A 26,277-nucleotide genomic window follows, 5' to 3' on the forward strand; every position below is an offset into this window, starting at 1 on the left:
ATTGAATATCAAGGCTGGTTCTGGGAAATATGAGAGAGTCGGCGCTCAGCACGAACAATTCATGAATGATGAAGATAGAGGGAAATGAGCAACAGGCATGCACGGAACTTCCAGCCGCAAGAGATTGGGACTACGCGTCCTTATGTACCAAACCAAGAGACTGGTTGGTTGGACAGACGGTTGGAAGACAAGGCCGTTGTCTTGTTGTTCAGGCGTGGCCTAGAAGGGAAAAGCCAAGCCCGCGGGAGTCAGCCTCTGGCCAACGTAAGCCAGACCAACGGAAAAATATGTTGACGCCAGAATTTGCTAGGAGTAGCTAGCAAACGCTTTAGCTCTCAAAAGGGAGGCCATGCCGCTATTCCAGTTCCACAGTTCCAAATATAGTTGCACTGGCAGCTGCCAGGACCAGAACTGAAGCTAAGAACGGTGGCACATCTAGGCCAGTCAAGGGGTAAGTTGGTCGGAGACAGACTTGGGATGGTCAATCCATAACCAAATGGATATGCAGGGATTTACCAGCGTTTGGGTGTAATGTGCCCAGTTTATCTCAGGCACGAGATGTAGGCCGTGGGTATTGGGTCTCGTGCCTGGAGTCTGGGACCAAACGGGTCGAGAATCGAGATACCGAGCGAACTGGGACGGGTGATGCAGGTTTGGCAATCAAAATCCCCGTCGTAGCTGTATCTATCTCATCCATGGCCTTGCTCAGAACGGTGCCTTCGTCGTTCGCTCACGGGTACAATGCATTCTGTGAAATGATTAGTGGACGAGACACGTACTCAGTACTCGAGGATGGCATTCGCAACGGGCGAGTCAAGTAGCGCATTGGCTGCCGACATCTGTCCGATATATTAGTTATCTGTCAACGACGAATACGTAAAAGCAAGCAACGTCTGTGCGCGCTCGATGACTGAGTGGGCATAACAAAGGAGTTCGCCGGCTAAATCATTGGACCAGCCCGATGCTTTGCTTTTGCCAGGCTTACATGCACCCTTACGGATGGAGTCCAAAACGGGGCGAACAAAAGAAAGGGATGTGGTCCACGGCCCACTTGGACTCGGCTAGCAAACCGAGCAAAAGAGATCGATCGTCTTGACTCTCAGCCTTGTTGTGGAAGAGAATTGCCTTTCTTGTCATCAACGAACAACGCATGATGAAGGTCAAAGTGCGGCGTCATCAGTGTGACTCCCCGCTCAGACCAGAGAGAGCCGAGTCGCTCCTGCCCTTTTCTGTTTGCGTTTGAATGCATCAAGTCTCCCAGGACATCAATTGACGTTTCACAACTGACGCTTTATTAGCCCATGACTATCGCCGTATGCCTCAATCTCACCATTTCTGCTGCATAAAAATCCGCCAAGGAAGCAAAGACACGACAACAGCGACGACTGCAAAGTGAGAAGCCTCACCCACAAAACTCGCATCCCATTTGCGGAAGTAGCTTTCGATCTGGTTGAATTCTCCAGTCTCCCCAGTCTCCCGTGGGGAATTCCGGGTCACATCTTGGAAAAAGAAAAAAAAAACTCATCAGCCGCAACGCGAGGGAGGCCGGGCCGGGGGCTGTTCTTGTCCATGGCGGCGTCAAAACAAGAAGCAAAGAAACGGTCGGACAAACCCGTAGGACCTCAAGATTGCCTTGAACAGACTACACTGCTCCGCAAAGAACCGCCCTTGGAAAAGTTTCTGGCGGAGGAGGCCCGGGAATCGGGATACATCCTCGGGTCTTTTTGCTTGATTGACTCTCCCTCCGCAACTGTCATCCAGATCAGTCGTTCCAGATCCGACTAGAAGAGTCCAGAATTCGCCCAAGACTCTACCACCTAGATATGTAGACACGTTTCTCTTCTGATGATAATCAGTCGTCAGCTGGCGGACCGTTCCGATTGATCGACGTGACACCTCGCCAGCAAAGCACAGCATGAACCAGTTCGCGGCTCCCCAACTGGCACCGCGCGATACCGCAGGAATCTTAATTGTCCTATTCAACTCACTATCGGGGTTTCTCGCCCTCAATTCCTCAGCCAAATAAAGACAGGTCATCTGAGGATGGAGCGACGCCTTCCGGGCGGAACACCAAACCCCGGGAGAGGTCGATCGGCGACTGATATTTCAGCTCTCCCTTTTCGAGCATGCCAACAAAGTGGGAAACAGCAGCATCCAGATTCCAAAAGAGAATGTGACATTTATATAAGCCAATTTGCAGTGTACGTTTTCGTTCAAGTCTAGCAAAAAGGAGTATAGTTTGCCGAACATGTCGTTGGCAGCGGCGCCGGCCGCCCGAACTCACTCACTTCGCAAAGCGACCGGCCGTGAAGAGGCTTGCAGAGCCCATCATGGGCCAGGCGTCGAGCTGCGTGAACAAGGTGCTTCAAGTAAATTCAGTTCTTTTTCATATCTTACATCATGTCGAAGCGCCTGTTTACGAGTTAGGCGTGTCGAAGGGGTCTCGGGGGATTCCGAATGCGAACAAAATCCGTCGCGACGAAACTTGAACGAACCAAACCGGCGGCTTGGACCCATTCAGGAAAACGCCTGTGATCTGTAGTCGACTCTGTTCGGAGCCAAGATCACTGCTTGGCGGACGTTCCGCGGTTTCTGAAGGGCCAGATTCCTCGGCCTCAGAATGCTCTGTAGAGCCTCCCACGACTTTAGGGTCAGCGCAACTCGGACATTACCTCTCTTATGGACAAAGGTCCTTGGAATCAAATCTCGGTTGTCTCTAGATACACCACAGTACTTTGTGCAGCCTTCCGTCAGCCGTCGATTTTGCCCTTGTCGATCCTCCGGTTCTTGTGCGTGGCGACACTTACGCAGACCAGCTGGCGCCTTGGCACCTGAGCTTGACATCCTCGCCGCAGTTGACGATGGCGCAGGCCGTGATGCCTGGTACTTCTATCTTCGAGTGAACACCAGGTACTCCGTATGAATCGGGCCAATATGACAAACAGCACATGGAGTCTCGATAACGAATTGATTGGATCACAAGCGCGGCAAACTGAGAGGAGCGTCAGCTTGGCCGTCTTGTAATACATGACAAGATCCTGGGGAGCGGGGTTGACTGCGAGACGTACGCAGTCAGCATATCCCCATGACGCATTCACGCCTGCAGTCTTGAGGAAGCGCGCAAGAACGATGAGATGATGATGCTACCAGACTTTTTCTACCTCCATGGTTCCTTGTGCGCATGTAGTCATCTGCTGCTCGCATAGTCGTACGTGTACCGCTCTCCGGTACCTCGTATTAGTGTCTCAAAGTGACAAGTCGCGCCAGTGAGTGTCTGGCGTGGACAGACAACATCGCAGGTGACCGTCACATCATTGGGCCAACATGATTAACAAATATGAGATAATGCTACCTGGAAAGCTCAGTAAAGGTCCCAAACTATGATTTTCTTGACTCCTAGTCGCCAGACCCCACATCTGAATGTCGTGTTTGCTTTCAGTTCTTGTCCTCATCGTATCCATCTCGCCACATGATGAGCCTTGCTTATCTCGTTCACAAATGTACGATTCCAACAGAAACAATCTACTCGAAACACGCAACCCATGATATCAGATGGCTGGTTTTCCATTACCGCTCAGCAAGTCAGTGCATCGCAGAGTCCGTTGCGGGACCATCTCCGTTTTGGCTTTGCGTGTGCTTTGCCAGCTCCAACAGCGACGCTGCATGCTCTGATGCGGGGACTTCCGTCGTCTCTTCAACTGAAGCTTTCTCCGAAGGGCTGATCGGCGTCTTTAGCCTTCTGTCTCCTATAACCCCGAAATCCTGATAAGCCTCGGGCCTGCTTCGGGGAAGGGGTGTACTCTCGAAAAGTAGTGCACTCTCGGAGAGTGTACTCTGAGGTCTCATTCTTTCGCGTCTGTTGTTGACTCCCGAGAGCCAACATTCTTCCACCTTGTCATTGTGAGCTGCCATCGCTTCATCGGTAAATCTATCGGTGCCAGGCTTGTAAAGAGCTCGAACCTCCGGAGAGGGGTCTCGCCAACTTTTTGTCTGGATGAGTTTTTCATTTGGGTCCCATACCTTCATGCGCTCCAGAGGACCTACAATGTCCCGGAATTGGAGCTGCATCTCTTCGTCATAGCCAGTCGCCCCCGGTAGCACAGGTCGCAGCTGTTCCGTATGCCCGCCAGCGCCTTGGCTGGTTAGATAGGACGAAGCACTGTTCGAGTTTTCAGCAAATAAAGATCCAAGCGATTCAATGCAGACATCCTCAATGCCGGCTTCAACCAGAACTCGATTGGCAATTTGTAGCGTATCGTCATCCGCTGGGTTGTATGGGGGTGGCGAAGAGGGTCCTGCGGTTGCCGATGCATTGATTGTCGACTCAACAGCCAAGGGACGATATTGTCGCTGCCCTGGTGGCCCGGCAGTCAGAGGTAACAGTGCGCCGCTTGCAGATGCAGAAGAAGTTGCGACCAAATTTGGGAGCTCGCTGACCGCTCGGTTCCGGGGAGTGTTGGAAAAAGTTGGTGTCGATGTGCCATTTCTCCTACTAGTCCATGACTCCATCCTGGAAGCATCAAGCCGAGCCCGTCTAAAGGCCAAGAGATCTGTCTGTTCTTGAAGAGCCAGGTTGGAGGGGCCTCCCACCTCACTTGAACTATACGGGGGGTTGAATCCTGGCATTAGTGGTGGTGGGCTGGTCGACGTGGTACTTCCCGTGTACGATGAGCCCATCCCGAGTGGCCTTGACCTCCTTCCTCGCAGAAGCGCCCTCTGAGCATACTTCTGGCTTGGATTCTGGTAAGAAGCCAGATTGTGAAGTGACTTGACCGGCATATTTGAGAGCAAAGTTATCTTGGCTTCGCTCCCCTCGCTGTCATCGTCGCTCGCGTCGGCACAGCGATGCTCGCCCTCCTCCGTGACGGGCTTATCCTGGACAGCTTCTTCAGACAACGGGGCAGAAAGGTCCCTTGGGGTGTTCCCCGAACGTAGACGAGGCGTCTCCATCGGCATCCTGGCAAGAAGGTGATCGGGCTCACTGAAGGGGCTGACGGCCCGATGATTGTTCTGCTGCAAAGGCGTGTACAGCTGGAGGGCCGAGTTGGGACGACCAGCAGGGGTTTTCATGGACAGGCCTGCCAGGACTGACTTGGGGAAAAGGGCAAGATCGGAACTAATACCGCCAGCCGACCACTTGGACAAGCGTCCGCGACGAGTAGGCGGCTGAAGGGGCTGGGACGAACTTGGCTTGTATATAGTTCCGGCAGTAGTGTAAGTCGGCTGGGGGAATGACACAACAGGAGAATCGACCGGCGCAGAAAAACTAGACTCGGCATCGGAAAGAGGTGTAGCGTCCATAGTGCCAAGAGGAACGGTGCCGTATGTCGTATACACAAACTGAATCTACCACTCCTCGTACCTTCGTTTTGATAGTTGACGGAAGAGATCTGGCGGCAAGTCCAAGTTAGAAGAACTCGTAGTTTCGATTACAAATTATGCAGACGAGACGGCACTGCAATTTTTCCAAGGTTACTAGTTTCCGACTTTGCGCGAAGAAAGAGAGAGAGAGATAAAGAGAGAGGAAAGACGAAAAACGCAAGGGACTTGTTGATTTGTAGATGCAAATTTTTTCCCCTGGGCACCAACTTGTACTCTCGAGATCCAAATGAACGTCTGTCCTCAAAGACGGCGTGTGTAGTCAGCCGCAGTTAACAAAAATAAGAAAACTTTAAAGAGCAGAAGCCTTCAAGCACCAAGCCAAGGGGGAAGTTAAAAAGCAGCGGTCGAGTAAAGAGGACAGAGAGACAGATCAAGAAGAAGGTAGTGGCCCCTGGGCAAAGGCATCGTGGCTCACGCCTCAAGACGGTCAGAGACGCGGCTTCTGCCCGGCTCCTTCCTGCAAGACCAAGGCGCAAGGAGGGAAGGTGCGGTGCCGCGTGTGCAGGCCTCCCAAATGATGCCACCACTTGAGCACTTTGCCGCACCGGCGAAAGGGAGAAGCGCTACTTACGCAAGACCAAGAACTAGCTTTCTTACGCGCGGCGTCTAGACAAAGAAAAGAAGGAATAGAAATGTGCTTAGGTCGGCATGAGAACGCAGGTAGGTAGGTGGTGGTGATGTAGCCGATCCCGCGACATCGAGTCTTCGGGTCTTCGAGCTGAAGCTTCAGATCCTTCAGCCTTGGAGCGCATATAAATAAGTAATCCAAAATGACGATGTCGGCGAGACGAATCGAGGACATGTTGCGGAGAGAGGTTGAAGGCCCGTCTCGATGCAAAGCGGTACTTTGTTGTGACTCGTGAGTTTGCAGCAATTGCCAGCTGCGAGACACTTGAAGGCTGTGAACTTCACCTGTCGACAGCTGACGATAGCCTTGAGCCTTGAGCCGCCGGACGCTCAAAGCCGTCGATAAAAAGAAGCCACCGCGCAGAATGTGCGCAACTACATGGCACGTCAAATCTCACACTGAACAAAGGGTGGTTTACCAAAACACATGGCATGCTTTTGCCATTGATGCGGCGCGTCGGGATGAACCCTTTTCTTAGAGCCTCTACTTGAACACTTGGTTCGCCCGGGCCCAAACACCATTCTGTGGCTGACTAGACATGAAACGAGATAACCCATCTCTCTCATCGTGACTTCTCGTCCAAGACCAACGACACATGATGTCAGCAAAACTGATGACAGTGGCTTCGTGTTACAACAGCGATGCCACGTTGCGACAATATCAGCTAGTAATATGCAAAAGAGTAGTTCCGCGTCATGACAGTAGCCGCTACCCATACATTTCCCTATTTCTCATTAGAAGCCAGCTTGAGCTCGTGCCCAAAAGAAAATGAAGCAGAAAATAACTCTGACGTTGTCGTTTCAGTGTTACCGAACAGGGAATCGCGTTGCCAGCATATCTCCTTGTGAAAAGGCCAGATGAGGGTGAAAAAAAAAATAGCTGAAGAAAAAAAATTATCCCAAGGCCCAGCCAAACTGCAAAGGAACCGCAGCTGTCCTCTGTAGAAAGTTCAGCGGTTGTTTGTGTCCCTTTGTATGTCAGAGTCGACAATTAAAGGATCTTAATGAAGTGCGGAGCCAGAAGGAATGAATATTCAATCTCGCTATGCGAGAATTAATAAAACGGCTTGGCCTTTCTGGATTAAGCTGAAAATCGGGAAATCTTCTGCTCTGATCTGCTTTGCTCTGCTATGCTCGATTGTGAAATTTTCGCAAGTAGTGACGAATGGGTTTGAAAGGATCCAATATTTTGAGACTCGATAGGACATTATTTACAATAGTCGGTTTTGAAACCTAAATGGCGCCTCCGGGATAAGCACTTCCGGGAATCATCCCAGTGCCAGTTCGTTTCGGTCCTGGCCCACGTAAACTTGGTAACTGGAAGTCGGGATTGTTGCTCAAGAGCACATCCTGACGCTGCTGCTTCATCTGGGCCGCTCGACCGCTCTGGGGTCCCTGATTGGGCAAAGGTGGATGTGGTTCCCATCGAGGATTGACCCCTCGTTGGGAAATAGACGTGAAATTGGATCGTTCTGATCCAGCCGGGCTTCGTGCTCTGACGCCCGTAGCAGGAGCCTCCTCGTACAGTGGCGCCGGGTAGAGAGATGGGTGGCTTTGTACGGATCCAGAAGGCGGCGCAGGGTTATATCGAGGATTGGTGTCTTCATAGTAGTCCCTACGCGATCCTGGCATCCCACCTGGAGAAGCAGCTCTGGGCGAGTTATTTCCAGAGATCTGGTTCCACGCAGCCCGGGGCGGAACATATTGTTGCGGCCTGTCGACCATTAGCAAAGAGGACCAACTACAAGATTGATGTGGATGAAGTTGGAGCCACACATACTCGTCGGTGCTGTACTTGCTTGCCTCGGTCATCATCGTCTCGCGCCCTCCTCCGGGAATTGGACGACCTTGCTGCAAGCCAACCATGCCAACGACATCCACATCGCTATCACGAAGTTGGTTATGGTGGCCATAGAAATTTTCCGGAGGCTGGAGAGGAGTATTATTCATCTCCAGAGCTCGAAAACCACCCGGGACTTGTCCTGGCAAAGGCGGCGGGGACTCGGCCCGGGGAAGATCAATGGTATCCGTTGCTGAGCCGTGTTGGCTCCCGTTCCACCCACGATCTAATCAAGTTAGCGATGGGCGAGTCCGTCCGCATGGTCCGTGTTCGTTACCTGGCGGTTTCTGATCATATTGCCCCTGAGGCATATGAGCGTAGGCACCCATTGGAGGCGGCCCGCGTCCCCCTCTCGGCCCGTACGCTCCTCGGGAAGGCCCGTAACCACCTCGCCCACGGGCTCCCCCTCTGTCAGGCGAGGGACCATAGCCTCCTCTTCCTCCACCACGTCCTCGACCTGCTACACCATTGGTGTCGAAACCTCCGCGACCATAAGCACCACCACGTCCACCGCGGTAGCCCCCAACAGGTCCATGGATGGGGTTTCCATAGCGATCCCGTGGCGGCGATTGCCTTGAATTGGCCAGGCTACTGGCGTCCCCCATATTTGTCATGTCGCTGTAAACAGCCGTCGCTGACCTCTCCACGGGACTTCGCTGTGTCAGGGGGATTCTCTCGTCGCTAACTTGGTCGTCCTTTCGCTGATTCCGGCTTTCAAACGTCGCATATGCGGGGAGGCCATCTCTTCCGGAATTTCCTCCGCTCACAACAGGAACAGTGGGCTGGCTAGCAATGATGGGAGCCGGCTTCACCTGGCCTTCTCTGTTGTAGTAGTTCTCGCCACTCATCTCTGCATTCTCTGCAATGCGCTTCTTGCGAGCCTTCCTGCTAACAATAGTACGTCGCATAGCGAAAGATCCAAAGGTGCAAATGGCAAGAACGATGGCCGCGGCCAACACCATATAGGAGCCCCATGCTAGGTGAGGGATGAAGAGGACCACATCTATGACAAAAGCGGCAACACAAACCACAAAGGTGATGAGGATGAAAATGCAAAGAACAAGGAGATATCTCGAGGAATGGGATGTAGTATGTAGGTGAGCAGCGATAGCCAGACACAGCATGATGAGAGTTAGGAGTGCCGCCACCGGGTGAATGACAAGAATGGCGGACAGAGTATGGCGGACTGAGCTAGGCAGGTTGAATTTTTGAGTTTCATCGGTCAATGCTCCATCTACCAAGGGGGTTCGAAATTGTCAGCACATCGTTCGTCACGTCGGCATGTTATCGATGAAGCGTACCTCGCGGATATCCTATAGCAATACCGGTACAGGTATCGCCCTGGCAGTAGCCAAAGACGCCGTACTTGGTATCTTCGGACGACCCGAGCGGCACGAATTTGGTGACGGGAATTGAAATGACGGAAAAGATGAGAAGAACGAAGGCTACAAAGAGCATCACCGACAAGGGCGTTGCTGGCCGTATCATGACGACAGCGGCCGGCTACGCCGACCGACGAGCTTTGGCTGGAAGGTTGATATTGCGCAAGTCGAGGCACAAGTGTGTGTAGTCGTCGGGGAACGGTTGAGCAATTGAAATGAGCAGGTGTGTCGGTGGTTCATGGGTTGTGTCGCGCATACTCGGTAGAAGAAGACAAAAGCCGACTCTGCTGGTTTCGGCAGGAAAGGAACGGGACCTGACGAAAGCCTGCCCGTCGTTCAATGGCGTTTATGATGCAACGGATCATGAAGCCAAACTCAATCGTCCCCGATTCGGGTCTCCGCGGCGATCAACAGCGACGGCGTAAAAGCAAGATGGCCCGGCAGTCGAATGAGCGAATGAAGGAACCGAGACGGCGAACTAGAGTCACGCCAGCACGATTGAGGTCCAGCAACATCTGCTTTCCGCGCGAGGGGGATCGCGAACAGATGACGGTCGATTGAGCGCGGACAATCTGTCGCGGGAGGGCCCCGACCTTGTCAACGTGGTTCACCTCGAAGGCCGGAACCAAAGTGGCCAGTCAGCGCAACTGGTCGAGTTGACTCGTCAACCTCTCGCAGCCATGGAGACGTGGGAGACATGGGAGACATGGGAGACATGGGAGACATGGCAGCCGGGTTGTCGGGGCACTTGGAGACTCGAGACGCCAACGGCGGCGGTGCTTGCAGCGGCTTCAGGGCCAACCGGGCCAAGGTCCATGGACCATTGTCTCATCAAGAGCCAAGGATGGAATTGGTTAGTGGGGCCGAGGCGGCACGACGATGCTCATTGGGGGGCTGGGGCCTCGGAGACGTGGGGCTCGCTGATGCCCTGCTAGTGCAGGCTCCTTTGCAGGCCCCAAGCATGCACAAGCCCGCAGCCTGCACATGCAGCCCACAAACATGACTTGCTCCCAATCAGACCAGACCGCAACCACAGTCGTTAACCCCAACCCTAATCAGTGCCTTTTAAAATTATGTCTCCACCAATGGTCACGTCACGTCACGTCCAGTCGCTGAGCAATGGACGGGTCATCTACTTAATGTAGTTACGTACGGAACACCCTTGGCCAGAGAAACGAAGCGTCCCGTCGGTCCGTAGCCAGCGGATACAGGCGATGGGAGGTACTCCGTAGTTACCAGTGGGTGGGGGACAACGTTGAGCGTTGAATCTGGGCTCGACGACAACGTCCACGACTAGCCAAGGTGAGCCACTTCGGTTGCATTTATGTACTCCGCGCCAAGTTTTCAAAAAAAAAAAAAAAAAAAAAATCCAACCATCTGCGCATGATTGAAGTGGCAAATTTAGGTTACCATCACCCACGGGAGGTGCAACCGCGGTGTTGTGAAATTGCAACCGACGACGCGAATTGTTTGCTCGGCTTGGCTGGTCAGATCCGCCGTGGCACGAACACAACAGACCTGCATCATCACCACGATACGATAACCTTGCTGCAACCACCAACGACCTACGGAGTAGGCATGATCTCGATTTACCATCATCGTACTCCTTACAAGCCGGCGCAAGGACTAGAGCTCGTCGTCTCACGTTCGTCCAGCGCCGGCCCGTGTCTCCGCGCCTCTCCAGGTTCTAACTTCCGACCACGCATCCAGTCATCAACAAACATGGCGGCGGACGCCATTTATGAGCCTCGGCCTTAAACTCCACTAGCCTCGCCGGCCTAGTGAAATATCCCCAGAAGACGGGTGGATGATGCGCTCCGCTCCGTCGACAAGAATTAAGCACACACAAGGCCGCGACAGCTTGTTTTTTATACGTCATTTGGAGGCATTGGACAACCATTGCACTCTGGTACACAACATTGCGTGATCACCTGATACGCAGCTAGGCTCATGGATGAATACGTGCAGCGGGTGCAAATCGTCCGTCGTGCATCCACTGATTACTTGAATCGATTGTCTGTACACGTAAACGCTTGAGTACTCTCGACAGGGGGTGTTTCGCACTTGCGTTGTTGATACCTACCTGGGTACCTAGGTAGTCTTTACTCAAGGATCTCCTTCTGTATACAACACACTTGGCGCGGTACCGAGTCCCTGCTGCAAGGGAAGAAATCCAACATGTTTCTATTGAGTCCCTCACATGCGAAGGGCAGCCCGCAAATAATCTGTCGGCGCTCAACGCCCACGGCGGCAAGGTCCCGGCCCCCCGAGTCTGGATCATATAATTTCGATTCATCTTCGATTACCCGTGCGCCGCAACCGGTTGTCAGAATGGAGGTGCCGGCTTCCATAATAATGACAGGTCACCGAAGCAAGACACATGCCTCAGTCAGTTGGTTGATCGAGGATGACCGCGCTGGAAATTGGACGTACCTTCCGCATCCATCTGCGACAAATAAGCCACGCAATGGTATGAGACTATAACTTGTAAGTGAGAAGTGCTACTGGTGGGTCGGGTTTACTGCACTCGGTTACGGAGTACTAGTACTGGTAACGCTGCGAGCGGCTTGTCTTTATCCACTGGGCAATTCTACTCCGAGTCCTACTCCGGAGTACTCCGTACGATCCACGGATCACGGCTTTGGGGGGGGTGCCTCGCACGGAGTAGCAATATGATGCTCGCCGTCCTTGACTCCAGGTTACCATCCCCCAGGCGGGAGAAGCAGAAAACACGGAATTTGCACCACTCACAAATTACCGGTCCCCTTGCGATGATGCCTCGCTTATGCCCCTTCAACATGCGGCGCAGGGGGCCTGAGCGGACCGGATCCACATGGTTCCTGGCCGTCCCTGCTTCTGCACGTGTTTGGTGTTTGCTTCTGCCCGTACGATCTGGTGAGACGCAGACGCAGACCGTGTACGAACTACTACTCAGTACTTACATAAGCCACATTTCGAATGCACATGCAAAAGACGTCCATCTCAGCAATCGTGCCCCCCGCAATAAACCCCAACGTCTCAACAGCATCGGTCAGGACGTTTCCTGCATCGAATTTGATTTCCAGCGAGAGAACCCCGGAGCCAAACATGTTCGTATCCAACGGCCTCCGCGGCACCTTCATTTCGGCACCGTTCTACGGAGTACGGTGTACTCTGTTGAATTCTCGGTTAGATGCTGCCTCATGGCGAAACTCGAGCCTAGCAGACGAGTCAATCTTTGAACTCGGCCCCAGAACCATCACGGTGGCGTCCGGCAAGATCGTAGGGCTGTTTGAAGCAGGATTCAGATGCGGTCCCCGACGTGTGGATCTCGCTCGTCCTTGTGTGGAGCTTGATAGCGACCATTGCTACATGCGGGGTTGCAGAATATGGGAAATGAGCGTTTCTTCTTTTTTGCTTGTTCGGTTGCTGGAATCATGCGTGAATGTCTCTGCCTGGGTCAACATGATCGTCAGATGGTCTGCCGTGAAGCAGAATAAGCACAAGACTTCAGCAGCCCATCGCCTGCACGGACGAGTATTGGAGACTTTGCGGCAATTAACTAACTTACTTCCTACAGCCATGGAGTGTCCCATCTACCACGGTGGCCAGCAGGCTACTCACCACTGACCCAAGGGGACAAAGTAGGGGGCTGCCTGGTCTTGAGGTTTTCTTCCGCGCTACCCTATAGTAGAGTCGACATGTTACACTTTCGAGTCCTGCTGTTGTTACCGAATCGTGGACGGCTACAAGGTTTGTTTGAGGGTGCCCGACCATCACGTGCAGGGGTACGCAATGGAACAAGTGCGCGTCTCGGTGCCTGACAAGAGGTTAGCGGTGGTGGCATCGGCGGGCTTCTTCGTTTGCGTCATTACTTCCTGCGGAGCACGAGTTGGAGTACAATCTCGAAGACAGGTGCTCCGTCATAGATCAAGCCTTCAACACCAAGCCAAGCAAAACCACACACTACGTAACCATGAAAGGCCCGCATGAACGTCACCGATCGAGTCATACCTCGGACGTAGGAGCAGTTGACTCGACCGAAGGCCGGGCCGGAACCCCAATCGGAACTGAACGTTGAGGGTTCTCGGGGATTTTGTTCGGCCCGCAAAAAAAAGCAAGAGAAGAAAAAAAAAGGTGAAGGTCCCCTCGCTGTCTCCCACGTCCGGCCGAGCCGTCACCGCCAAGCTCCTCCCCAGACCTCGTCGAGTCCTCACAACCGCCGTCCAAGCCATCTTCAATGCTCGCGTGCACCTAGGACCGCAAAGCAGGCGACATTCATCAGCCGGGCCGGCAGCAACTACCCGGCATGTTCCGCCGCCTCAGCACGCCCATGCTCGCGAGGGCCATTTGTCGTGTGCCTCGCCGCGGCCTCGTCCCCGTCCCCAATGAGGTCGTCGCCGCCTCCGGCCGAAGCATCCAGAGCGCAAGCGGCTTCTCGCCCCTCCGGCCACCGTCGCCAGAAGAGCTGGGCGCGCCGAGGGCAGCGAAGCAGTACAGGAGGGGGAGGAGATGGACGCGCTGGCTCGTCGTCGGCCTCGTCACGGGCGGCACGGTATACGTGGCAGACCGCCAGGTTTACGCGTCGGGATTTGCCAGGACGCTGCGGACGTTTACGACGACGCTCCTCGTCGCGCTGGACTACAAGATCAACTTCAGACCGGAGCCGCTGACGGCTGGTTCTGTGCCGGAGCTGCACGCTCGGAATGCGGAGCGGCTGTTTGAGCTGCTCCGTGCGAACGGCGGACTGTATCTCAAGATTGGACAGGCCATTGCCATGCAGAGCGCCGTGCTGCCGCCCGAGTTCCAGAAGATGTTTGGCCGGATGTTCGACGACGCGCCCCAGGATGACTGGAAGGACGTGGAGGCGGTCATCCGGAGGGACTTTGGGAAGAGCGTCGAGGACGTGTTCGGCGTCAGCTTCACGGGCAAGGAGGGCATGGGGGTCATGGAGCGCAAGGCGAGGGCGAGCGCCAGCGTTGCGCAGGTCCACTGGGCGAGACTGCCGGATGGCCGAGAGGTGGCCGTCAAGATCCAGAAGAGGGAGATTGCCAAGCAGATTGCCTGGGATCTGTGGGCTTTCAGGTACGTCGTCCGGCCGCGAATCGCACATCACGCCAGCCACGGTGCTTTTCTTAAAACCTGACGGATGCACAACAGGTCCATCACGTGGATTTACTCCAAGTGGTTCGACCTCCCGCTCTACACCCTCGTTCCCTTCATCACGGAGCGTCTTGAGCTGGAGACGGATTTCCTCAACGAGGCCGAGAACTCGGAGAGGATGAGGAACCTGGTCAACTCGGAAGGGAGCCTCAGGGGCCGCGTCTACGTGCCCGTCGTCTACTCGGACCTCACGACCAGGCGCGTCCTGACGACGGAGTGGATCGAGGGCGTGCGGCTCTGGGACAAGAAGGCCCTCACGTCCCGCTGGCTGGGCGGCCACGGGAAAGGCTCGCCGGGGGCCAAGACACCGCTGCCGCCCGTGGACATGGCCGCCGCCCGCCGCGAGCTCCGAGCGAACCCGCACGACGAAAGGATCAAACCCGAGCGCCAGGAGTGGAAGGGCGTCCGCGGCCGCGGCGGCCTCGGCCTGTCCACCAAGGAGGTCATGACCACCATGGTCGACCTGTTCTCGGCGCAAATCTTCAAATGGGGCGTCGTCCACTGCGACCCTCACCCGGGCAACATCTTCATCCGGCGCCTCCCCAGCGGGCGCGCGGAGCTGGTCCTCATCGACCACGGCCTCTACGTGTACATGTCGCCCGCGTTCCGACACCAGTACAGCGCCTTCTGGAAGGCCCTCATGACGTTTGACAACAAGACCATCTCGAGGGTCACGTCGGAGTGGGGCATCAAGGGCGCCGACTTCTTCGCCAGCGCCACGCTCATGCGCCCCTACGAGGGCGGCGACAATTCGCTCCACGACCACCTCAAGAAGGAGCTGGACTCCAAGACGCCCGCGGAGCGGCAGTACGCCGTGCAGCAGCTCATGAAGCAGAGTCTCCGGGACATGCTTGCCGACGAGGAGAAGTGGCCCAAGGAACTCATCTTCATCGGCAGGAACATGCGCATCGTGCAGGGGAACAACCAGTATCTCGGGTCGCCCGTCAACAGGGTCAAGATGATGGGCGAGTGGGCCAGCAGGAGCCTCTTCCAGGACAAGAATCTGCCCGCGAGGCAGAGGCTGGCCAACGCATGGCGGCACCTGCTCTTCAAGACGGTCATGTTGGGCACCGACGTCGCGTTTTACTTTTTCAAGCTGAGGCAGTGGCTGGGACTCGGGGGCGGCATGGAGGACGAGATGGAGAGCAGGATGAGAGGCATGGCGCAAGACTACGGCATAGAGTTGCAGCACGGCGTGTTTGAGGGCTGAGCGTATGCACTCGGGGGCTTTGCATCCGTCGATAGACAGACGTGGAGGAGGATAGACGAAACACGGCTCTAATAAATGCTGGTGCCGGACTCGCGGGAGCGTCCAGCCGTGCACATGCACACGCACATGCACATGCACATGACGAGGCGGCCGGATATACGGAGCACGTTGGACGACATGCCAAGCAAGCATGCATGCAGCTTAAAATAGGATCCGCGTCGTGAAAGGCTTGCTGGGAGCCCAACCCGTGCGATGCGACGCGCGCCGAGTGGCGGACGTGTCAGACGTGCAGCACGAAGCTGGCCGGACGCGGGAAGTTGCATGACGCGGATCGACACGGGGCACCGGCCAAGCTTGTTCTTCTTGTGCTTGTTCTTGTTCTTCTCGTCCATGGCGGGCACATGCCCAGCTACTCTTGTACGTAAACGACGGGACGGATGTACGGCGTACGTGAGACCGCGCACGAAATGCGCAGTAGACGATCCGCACTCCGTACTGTCGCCGGCGGCACGCTGGCTCTGATTGGATCGGGATCAGTTATCTATCCATCCATCCATCCAGCCAGGCGGGCAGGCGGGCAGGCGGGCGGAGAGGGTGGCCGAGGGACTTGCTTGGGACGCGTCGCTCACCGGGTTGCAGTGGTTGCTCCTGTAATTTCGGTTCATGCAAAGTGCGTCCCTGCTGATTTTCCTGGGTCTATGAGCTTTTTTTTTCATATTTTATATATATTTTTTTATATTTTTTTTGGCTCTACCCGTCAGTTTATTTTCCCCTGTGCCCTACCGACTGCTGAGCCTTGGGCATCAGCGAAATTGTCGCAGCGCGTGGCCATGGCAAGGCCGGGGGGTGGACGGAGCGTGGCGTCATGGACTGGGAACAAAAAGAAGTGGGGACTGAGATGGCCGACGCCGAAGAGGTATAAAGTACAGACAGAGTGCTGAGTGCACAAAAAAAAAAAAAAAAGTCGAGGGATACAAACGGACCGACCCTCGTCACACGTTTACCTCCACCCAGACGGCACGAAGCCGCAATGTGGTTGGACAATGCGCCGTATTGTGTTGTCCCTGCACTCCGTTCCACGAGGCCATACGCTACCCTGTGCGGAAAGATGAAACGAGTCGCCGGCCAGAAGACGTGGGCACGGGAAATCGGAAGTCGGAAGTCGAGCAACTACTCCGTAGGTGGTCGGGCGCATAAGTACTCCGTTATTTCTGGCCACACATCTGCGACAGGCCGTGTTCCCATGCTGTACTTGTGCTCCTTCGTATAACTAATCTGCGGTGGCGGTGCATGAGTCGATTGTGTCCTGGGTAGACCATGCTTCGTACAGTACAAGTACAAGTCCGTGTTGCCAACTCATCAAGCCGCGACCCAGGCGGTCAAACAAAGTTCTCATGACACGTGCGTCGTGAGTAGCCTTTTTTTTCCATGACCATAATTGAGGCGCCGAGTCGTGCAAAAGTTCCGTGCCACGAGACGGACATCATTGACACGTCCATCCGCTTCGTGGCTGTTTGCTCCGATGAGGGTGAGATGTGAATGATTGGCGCTCCAAGGTCGTCCATCCGTCGCGTACGGAGTAGGTATATAAACATGTCGGCAGCGCTCGCCCGCCTGGTTCCCGCGGCTCTGTGAGCTCTGTTCGTGATTGTCGTGTGCGCAAAGTAGCGACATACAACGACGCAGGAACGCGTGATTGGTCATGGCACGTATCGACTGTTGACACGATATCGCCCACGTGTACGGAGTGGTAGCAGATACACGCAAAAAACCGCGCTTTACTTGAACGAGTAGGCGTTCAGGAACATGGAGACGGCCGGTCACCAAACTCTGCTCTGTATCAAATTGTGTCTAACCCTAGAATTAGTGCACGTACATATCCTGGGCATAGGGACCGGCCCTTGGGAGGCCGCGTAGATGCCTGTTAAAGGCTTAGATGCCAAGAGGAAATGGAGAGTCTGCCAATTTCGTTTGGGCCAAATGAGCACCAAAGGAAAGCTGCCAATTGTGTTCCAACTACGGAGTAGCAGCCTGCTAAATTTCTGCCAATCTCCAACCCTAACCCCGATGCACAGAGTTGAAAAAAAAAAGAAGAGCGCTGACAAGGATCAAACGAGGTGCAACTTCTCACAGACGAGTTGTACCTCAAACAATCCATCTCATTTTCTGCAGGGGCTGCTGTCCGCGGGACAAAGGCGGGTGGGTCATCCTTTCGTCGTGCAACGTCTGAGAGGTTCTGAAAGGAGACGGGCCCCAAGACCTGACACGGCTCAGACCTCACACGAGTCAAACGACAAGCATCGTCGGGGGCCGAAAGCGACTTGAAACTTGACATGTCCACGATTACTATTGTCAATGGAACATGGTCGATTGCTCGTCCGAGTCTAAAGTCTAACATCTGGACGAGGAGGAACCTTACGCAAGTGACTCCCCACATGCAGATCTTGGAACTGTCTCGAGTTCACTCCTACTCGCTAGCGTCTGTGTGTTCTCTCTTGGCCATTGGCGATCGTGGTCCGATCGTGGTCTACCGAGTTCCGTACGAGTGCAATGCCGTCAACAACTACGTACACTGAATCCTGTCCATGTGGTGCGTTGCAAGCCAGTGGCGCACAATAATCTTGCTCGTGAAAGGGGCGCCTCCTCCACGCACGCTGGGACTCTCCCCGCTGCAAGCGGCTGTGGCTCTTTGGTACCTGGTCTGACGTCCAAACATATTTATTGCTCTTGGCTGTCTATCGTAGGGCACCAGCTTGGCGAAGAGTGGCCGCACAACACATGTTTGAGCTCGGCTGGATGGCGCGGAGTTCAGCCAGAATTGGTTCTTGGAGAGAAAAACTCGTGTGCGGGGGAGCACGAAGGCCCGAGCAGAGTGGTTGAGGGATACTCACGAGGCCGAGTCGAAGAGCCATGCGCAAGACGAGAGTCAAGTTGCGAGTTTGGAGTGAGACCATCATGCATGTCTTGGGTAATCCGTGCTCAGAACACAGAGGGGACGGACAATCGGATTGTCATCCATGTTGTCAGTGATTACTGTGCATCGTGCATCGATGGATGCGTCGCTGCCCTCTTGCAGGCGAGGAAGGAAGGAGCGACTGTATGCAAAGCTGAGTACGTACAATCTGACTCCTCGAGTTGCCGCGACAGAGGAAGGCGCGAGTCCACGGGTAGAGATGAAGAATTACGAGCATCACAGAACCATTTCCCTCATCACCGCTTGCTACTCGGGGCCTCCGATGTGAACTTGCACTGCCTCCAAATTCGAAATGGCCGGCTACGGGCCTGCGAGCTGCCGGCTTGGGGCCTGCTTTTCTTTTCTTTTCAGGCGATCGCCCACACGTGTCGTCCAATCTACGGAGTACTAACCAGGAGCCCTTGGCGACCCCCTGCACTCACGACTGCGAGACGAGATGCATGTTTAGCATGCTCACCACGTTACCATCTTCGCAGCCTGCCGATTCCACAACCGCCAACTACGTAGCTGCTTCTAGCGTCGAACGCGCGCCCCAGTTGCCCCTAACGTCTCCGCCGCTACCGAAACCTTGGCTCCGCCGTATGGCCACTTCGAACTCTGGGGGGCCGTTGGCCGTGGAGGAAACGGCTGGATTTCTGGCTGGACCTCGTCCCCTATTCCATCGCCCCCATTCGACGTCTACTTGGCTGGAAGAGACGTTGGCTGCCTAATAATTGGCCAAATGGATGGGCCCTGCGTGCTGACACGGGGACAGCATTTGAACTGGCCCAGACTTGGCTTGGTTGGGATGCTTGGGATGGGACCGTGGAGGGCAGGCATATCGATCATCATGCTCTCTCATCTGGCTTGGCTTGGACTTTGGACCCGGGCCCCGGGAGCAGGCATGATTGGTGCAGGATGGATGGCCCAGCTGGCTTGTGTGTGCGTCCAAGGCTTCTTTCTTCTCGACTTCTGGACACATCAAGCTGAAGCTTGCTGGGTGGCCCCCGTGCTTTTGCAGTCCCCTGAAATACTCATTTTCACGGGTCACATTTTTAACCTTTCTCGTCACTCATTCGCACAATCTCCCGTGGGCCGATCCTCCCACTAACCAGTTCGTCGACCTGCCGTGTTGTTGTCCGCGTTCGACACTTCCGGCAGTTGTCATCAGCCCGCCGCCGTCCGCTCAAGCCAGTCGAGAAATAGCCAGGGCCGTTTGTACGTCTGGAGAAGCGATCCCCTAATCTCCACAAGGCTCAAGGCTCCAAGCGCCTCTGCCCAGGTGCTCGCGACTCATTGAACCCCCCCCCCCGAGGCCAGTCTTCGGCTCGTGTCCAACTCTCTCATTGAAGTTGCCCTCAATCTCTTGCATGGGCGGCGCACCTACGCATTCCTGTTCAACACCACCAAATCCCCTCTCCGTGAACCAGCCGCCTTCGGTCATCAGCCATCTCAGCCATTCATCACCAACCGCCGGCTATTGTAGGTTGTGTATGCATGCCCCTTGGCTTGTGAGAACCTGAGCGGCACACCCCTTCCTCCTAACGACGCACATCAAACCAATTTGGCCCCTGGCTGGTTGTGGTTGCGTTCTATTCCTCCCCGCCTCCTGTACCCTCTGACCTACGTGGACCGCGCGTGGTCCCGTGGCCGGGCTTGTCATTGATGAAAGCCATCACACTCATTTCGACGCCTCCTGCCCATGCCTTCCCAGTTTCCTCCTGTAATGAACGAATCGCGACAACGTCGTTCGAGTTTCGGAATGTTGCTTCGACGGACCAAAAGTGGTGACTTTGGCAAAGGCAGCAAGAAGGCTCAGGCCCTCAGAGAGGCCGAGCTGGAGCGCCAGCGTCAAGCGGCATCACGAGTTCCTCCAAAGCTGCCCGAATTCGCCAACAACTCCGAGCAATTGTCAAAGGCCATCCCCCGAGACTTGCAACCCGCCGAGTACACGTACAGTCTCGCCACTTCGGGCCCCGGTGGTTATTACGGGCGCGCCTCCAACGAATCTCGCCATTACATACCCAGCGCTGCTCCGCCAGTGCCACCGATTCCAAGCAGCGCCTTCGACCCTTATGCTCGAACTGAGAGCATGACTCACCGTGGACGGTACAGCTATGCCAGCAGCGCCATCAGCTCCATCAACAGCCCTAGGAGGGTTCGTAGAAGAAAGGACCCGACTCCGTTTAAGTGAGTTGCCCCTCCATTCGTGACCAAGTGTCCAGGTCACTCACCCGCCATTCCTTTTGGCAACTTTGGCACTAGCCCACATCGTTGTCTCAATCTGCTTCATTGTCTCTAACTATGGGGAATGCAGTATTCTAGTCATTGGGACTGCAGGTGCCGGCAAGACCTCATTTCTCGAATTTCTCAAGACGGCACTTGCTCTTCCACCTAGAAAGCGGCCTAGGAAGGTTGACGACGATGACTTCAAAATCCCAGCTCCGGCTTCGGGAAATTTTATTCCTCACTTCATGGAAACCGAGATTGACAACGAGCGAATTGGTTTGACTTTGTGGGACTCGGAAGGTATTGAGAAGAACTTGGTGGATTTGCAATTGAGAGAGCTGAGCGCTTTTCTTGAGAGCAAGTTTGAGGAGACGTTTGCAGAAGAGATGAAGGTTGTGCGATCTCCCGGCGTTCAGGATACCCACATTCACGCAGTCTTCTTGGTTTTGGATCCGTCCCGTCTCGATCGTAATATTGCGGCCTCCCGAAACATGGCAACTCGTTACCAGGGCAATGATCCACGCACTCGGGCGTCGGGCGCCCTTGACGATGACCTCGATCTCCAAATCCTTCGCAGTCTTCACCGCAAGACCACTGTCATTCCGGTTATTGCGAAAGCCGACACTATTACGACCAAGCATATGAATGTGCTAAAGAAGTCTGTCTGGGACAGTATCAGGAAGGCTGACCTGGATCCGCTCGAGGCTCTCGGATTGGACGAGGACAGCGACAACAATTCCGACAAAATTGACGAGGAGGAGGAGGAAGCCGCTGTTGTAGATGACGGCGAGGCAATTTCGTCTTTGGCGAGTTCGCCGAACTCCAAACGATTATCAACACAGTCCATCCGTCGCCACAAAGCCCAGGAGGAGACAAAGGAAGACGAGATCCCATTCCTGCCCCTCTCCATCATCAGTCCGGACTTGTACGAACCAGCTGTGATCGGCCGCCAGTTTCCTTGGGGATTTGCAGATCCTTACAATGAGCAGCACTGCGACTTCACCCGTTTGAAGGAGACGGTTTTCTCAGAGTGGCGAGGTGAGTTGCGTGAGGCCAGTCGAGAGCAATGGTATGAAGGATGGAGAACGAACCGCCTGAAGCTGCGAGACCTGCCCTATCGTCATCGATAGAAGGTGCAATTCGCTTGTTGTCACGAAAATCCGATACCACGAAGCGGCGCTCTAGAGGAAGAGTAACATGCAAAATCTACGGGGCGCCGCTTCATTGATTGGCTACGTCAGTTACCATTATGGATGTTGTTATCACACCCTACCTGCGACTTGGCGAGCTTCGCCATTTGCCGGTGCCGATGCCACGTCTGAGCAATGGATTGGATTTTGATCTCCCGGCACTGCCCGCTGGAGCTAGTCTCCCGAACTATTTCTTTGTCTACACAGCCTCGACATACCTCTGCCTTTTCCTATAACCATTTCTATTCCCGTCTGACTAGATATTCCGGCGAGACGGCGCCTTTTTTACCGACCGTCACCAATCAGCGTGTATCACACAGTTGCCACAGACTCATGACAGCCTGACTGTCTGTATTTCTGTGAGTAGTATCGGACCGTGAGAAAGTCTGAATATGCCGGCCCCTGTGCAAGAGGCAGGTTTCCTGTCTCTCATGTGGCAACATGTTTTTCACAAGACTGGTCCGGGAAACAACCGTCATGTCTATCCTAACCAACACGTCAACGTTGTAACTTTTTTTTTTTTTTTTACCTTCAATTCTTCTCACCGTCGACATACCTGCACGGGTACCATTATCGACCATTTGTGTCAGTATTTTCATTACTTCTTTTTCATCTTTTCGTCAGTATTTTGCTTTCTGTCTTGGACAAAAAATTGATGAAGGGTTTCGCGAGGATTTCAGACCTGGAGGAACGAATAGAAAGTGTCATGGGGGTGGACGGAGGCCGGGTCTTTGACCTCGACGCCAGGAGTTTGGCGACTTTCCAACAGGATGAATGGATTTCCTGAATGGGAGCAAGAAGTACTCCCAGGTCCGTTCCTTGAAACTCGAGAGCAGGAAATAAGGGAGGGGGGAATGTAGGTGTGCGAAAAGACCAGGCCGGGGGGGCGGGGGGAGGAATCGAGCGGTATTGACGAGGCTTGCCTCAGTAGTTTTGATGAATTTGACAGATTTTGCACATGATGGCGATGAGATGGCAGATTGGCCCGTGAGAGACTGGAAGAACTGGCCGTTGAACAAGGGCAGTCCGGTCATGATGTGTCATGGTGAAAACAGCATCGGCCGGCGGGCCGCTTTCGCATCGTATCCTACGGCGAACAATAGGTGCGAGTGCGGCGTGTTGTGCCGGTGGGTTACTGAAAGATTTTCATTTCCTTTCGCCGCTTGATTGGCGATTCGTGCCGCGACTCGTCCAGCGTCGGAGTCCCCACGCATCGTCTTGGTGACGCGAACGAAGGCCCGGGCCGTATCGCACTTGAACAACTACGACCTGGAAAAGGTCACCTAGAGAGGGCGCGAGAGTCGGCCGTCATCAAACATGCAAAAAAGTCAATTACAAGAAACTGCCGCGTGGAGCGCGACGCGAGCAAGGCCGAGAAATACAGGCGACATGACATTGGGGTACAGACTTGGCAGAAACTCTCTTCCAACAGGTGCTTGCCGTAAAAGTAAAACGAGAAACAAGACAGAAAACAAGGGAGAGACGAAGAGGACCAACAGCAGCAGCAGCAACGGCAACGACGGATAAGCCCCGGACGGGATGAGCATGCACGACTGATGGACTGGCTTGGCGCAGGCGGGTCGGAACATGTCCAACATGTTAGATATCCGTGTTGATAGCCTTGCCGTCTTGCTTGTCGCTTTCCCTCCTGTAGGGGTTCTTGCCCAGACTCAGCAGCCTGGCTATCTCTTTCCTGCTGAGGGTGACGAGGTCGAAGCCGGAGGGCAGGACGGCGTCCATGATCAAGAAGTCGACCTTCATGTTGCGCGCCTTGTCGCGGTAGGCCTGCTGGTTGCGGGGGTGCTCGAATTCGTGGTTGTGCTCTCTCTCGATGGCGGCCCAGGCGGCGTGCCTCTCCTGGACGAGCCTGAGGAGCACGTTGCAGTCCCTGTCGCTCCATACGTAGCGCTGCTTGGGGGGCGACGCGATGGTGTGCGTCGTCGTTCCCGGCGTTGCGGCGGCGCCGGTGGTGGTGGATGACGACGACGGGGCCGAGGAGGACAGGTGCTGCGACGAGTTGAGGGCGCGGGCGCGGGCGCGGGCAATGGCCTCGGTCTTGAGCTGCTTGATGGTCTCGTAGTCTGGCTGTTCGGAGGAGGGTGGCAGCGGCGAGGGCGAGGTTGGCCGGGGGGGCGGCGGCATGGACCGCGAGGGCGGGTCGGCGGGAAGACGTTGGCGTTTGGCGGCGTGGGCGGCGGCGGCGGCGGAGGACCGGGTTTTGATGCGGGAGATGCGAGATTCGGGGACTTGGCGCGTGTCCTCTTCGAAGTCGTCCTCGTCGTCTTCGTCATCGCTGCGGTCTCGCTTGTGCGCCGCATCTGGGCCGCGGATCTCGTCGTTGCGTAGCAGGTCCCTCGTGGCATCCTGTGGATAGTCGTCCGGCGTGGACGACGCTTCCTTGCTGCGTCGCCGGTGATGGGAGGGAGGAATCCCCTGGATGCGATCTGGTCGGGATTGGAGGTCTCGGAGAGACCTTGCTCCCTGGAATAAAGACGCTCTTTTGGGCAGTCATGGTCAGAAAATGAACCCTCTGGGGTGAAGATGTAGGACAGGAAGAAGAAAGGATGGGATGGGATGGGATGGGATGGGATGGGATCCTAAGCGTACCCTCGTTCCTCTTCTGTAGGGCGCATAATTGGCTGCGATTCTGTAATAGAGTCAGGAATAGTCTCTTCGGCATCGTGCCAAGATTCCCTGCCCGTGTCGGGTTGCCCGTTGAGCTTTGCTCCTTCACTCAGTTCGGCATCCTTCAAGTCGATATACCATCGGACGAGACACTGTGACAGCTTGTTCAGTGTCTGACCCAGGGGGAACTCTGCGCGCATCCGTCCCAGACCGTGGTCTTTCCTATTCTGGTGAGCGAGTTTCAATAGATACCTTGCTCGCTTTGAGATCAGCTCGTCCTCGTCATCGCTAATCTGTTCATATCTTCTCGTCAAGCTCTTGAAAGGTCCATGTTCAAAGAGAAGAGCAAAATCCTTGCTGTCCGTGTCTTTGCAAAACACAGACGCAACTGTCTGCTCCACATCAGGATGCGCCCCCTGAGCTGCCAACGCCTCAATCAGATGGCACGTACGGAGGTCCAACGCTGTCCTCCAGTCATCTTCAGTACCATCTTGGGAGGTGAAGAGATGAATAAACGCAGAGTCAAGGACCGCCAGAGCGTGTGAAGCGTCCTCGATGGTGCCGTCCTCGATTTGCCGGATGCCATCGAGGGCAGTGACAATGTTGGCGCGTAAGAGGGCGTTGAGAACTCCAGCATCGCTCCCCGTACGTTGGCTGACTTCTCCTGCCCGGCCAATGTCGATGAAGGGAGAGTGGTCGCCGGATTCCAGGTAATTTTTCAGATTTTTCAGGAGAGCGTGAAATGTAATGCGCTTCGACTCAAGAAGCGCGGCAAACACCCTGTCCTCATAGTCGCCGTTGACAAGACGACGATGAAGGTCATCCGTGGCTCTTGAGAGGTCTGGTAGGAGAGATACCATGATTTGATACCGCTCCTCATCGTCTGCGTTGGGCGAATCGTCCTGAGACGGCGTCTCTTTCTGTCGAGTCTGGAAATCTCGCGCTTCTTCTTCTTCTTCTTCTTCTTCTTCTTCTTCTTCTTCTTCCTCCTCATCCTCATCCTCGGCCATCTCGCTGCGCGACTTGACCCTCGAACTTAGGCTGGCAATGCTGGCTGCATCGTTTCGTTGATGGGCGCCGCGGCGAGGAATAGGATCCCTGGAGAGAGAACCATATCCTTGCAATGCGACGATGTCCTTGTCAGTAGTGGCAGATTGTCGCGTGGTTCGCGGGCTCGTCTGCTGTTCAGGAGACGCCACAGTCTCAGAAGCAGGATTGTTTCGTCTCCGCCCCCTTGTGCGCGTTGCCATGATTCCGATCGCTTTACCGAACTACCCTTCCGGGAGGGGAAGCGAGATTATACTATAACGTGAGGCGACGGTGAGAACTGACAGCGTCAAGGAGCCTGGGAAGAAAAAAACTGCATCGAGTTCTCGTGCCACTGAGCCGAGGTCAGTGAAGCGAATCTCCCCGTTGCCGCCGACCAAGAGGCGCCTCGGATGAGCTGAAGTAGTTTTCGTACAGCGCGACTGTATGCCTCGCCCAACTCCTGATGATTTTCACGGACTCGACTGCGCGCGAGACAGTTGAGGAGGAGAACCCTAACCCGAGGTCTCGTGAACCTAACCCCTACCCTAAGTTTGCAGGTTTTTTATTTTCGGCTTGGGAGAATCGTGGGCTCCGACCCCATTGTCTGTGCTATGATTGGCTCCATGTGGGCTCCGGTCTTGGTATGCGGTCCCACCTGCAGCCCAGCA

The 26,277-nt window shown here is 54.9% G+C and overlaps 5 protein-coding genes across 5 annotated transcripts; 2 read left to right on the plus strand and 3 right to left on the minus strand.

The window, feature by feature from the left end:
• Positions 1-3,582: 3,582 nt before the first annotated feature.
• On the minus strand, positions 3,583-5,301 carry MAM_03253 (uncharacterized protein; the record flags this gene model as incomplete). Its single annotated transcript, XM_040822052.1, has 1 exon — positions 3,583-5,301. The coding sequence occupies one exon, from the start codon at positions 5,299-5,301 to the stop codon at positions 3,583-3,585; it is 1,719 nt and encodes a 572-aa protein (XP_040679857.1).
• A 1,941-nt stretch (positions 5,302-7,242) lies between these two features.
• Positions 7,243-9,337, minus strand: MAM_03254 (Actin cortical patch SUR7/pH-response regulator PalI; the record flags this gene model as incomplete). Its single annotated transcript, XM_040822053.1, has 4 exons — positions 7,243-7,723; positions 7,790-8,075; positions 8,127-9,083; positions 9,151-9,337. 4 exons carry the CDS (start codon positions 9,335-9,337, stop codon positions 7,243-7,245), a joined length of 1,911 nt encoding a protein of 636 aa, XP_040679858.1.
• Positions 9,338-13,519: 4,182 nt separating this feature from the next.
• On the plus strand, positions 13,520-15,583 carry MAM_03255 (ABC1 domain protein; the record flags this gene model as incomplete). The annotated part of the gene is made up of 2 exons (XM_040822054.1): positions 13,520-14,295; positions 14,371-15,583. The coding sequence occupies 2 exons, from the start codon at positions 13,520-13,522 to the stop codon at positions 15,581-15,583; spliced, it is 1,989 nt and encodes a 662-aa protein (XP_040679859.1).
• Positions 15,584-20,298: 4,715 nt separating this feature from the next.
• On the plus strand, positions 20,299-21,895 carry MAM_03256 (septin; the record flags this gene model as incomplete). The annotated part of the gene is made up of 2 exons (XM_040822055.1): positions 20,299-20,726; positions 20,854-21,895. The coding sequence occupies 2 exons, from the start codon at positions 20,299-20,301 to the stop codon at positions 21,893-21,895; spliced, it is 1,470 nt and encodes a 489-aa protein (XP_040679860.1).
• A 1,659-nt stretch (positions 21,896-23,554) lies between these two features.
• On the minus strand, positions 23,555-25,830 carry MAM_03257 (uncharacterized protein; the record flags this gene model as incomplete). The annotated part of the gene is made up of 2 exons (XM_040822056.1): positions 23,555-24,452; positions 24,563-25,830. The coding sequence occupies 2 exons, from the start codon at positions 25,828-25,830 to the stop codon at positions 23,555-23,557; spliced, it is 2,166 nt and encodes a 721-aa protein (XP_040679861.1).
• Between the last annotated feature and the right edge of the window lie 447 nt (positions 25,831-26,277).

This window comes from Metarhizium album (genome assembly GCF_000804445.1).
Source record: "Metarhizium album ARSEF 1941 chromosome Unknown scaffold_6, whole genome shotgun sequence".
NCBI classification, from domain to species: domain Eukaryota; kingdom Fungi; phylum Ascomycota; class Sordariomycetes; order Hypocreales; family Clavicipitaceae; genus Metarhizium; species Metarhizium album.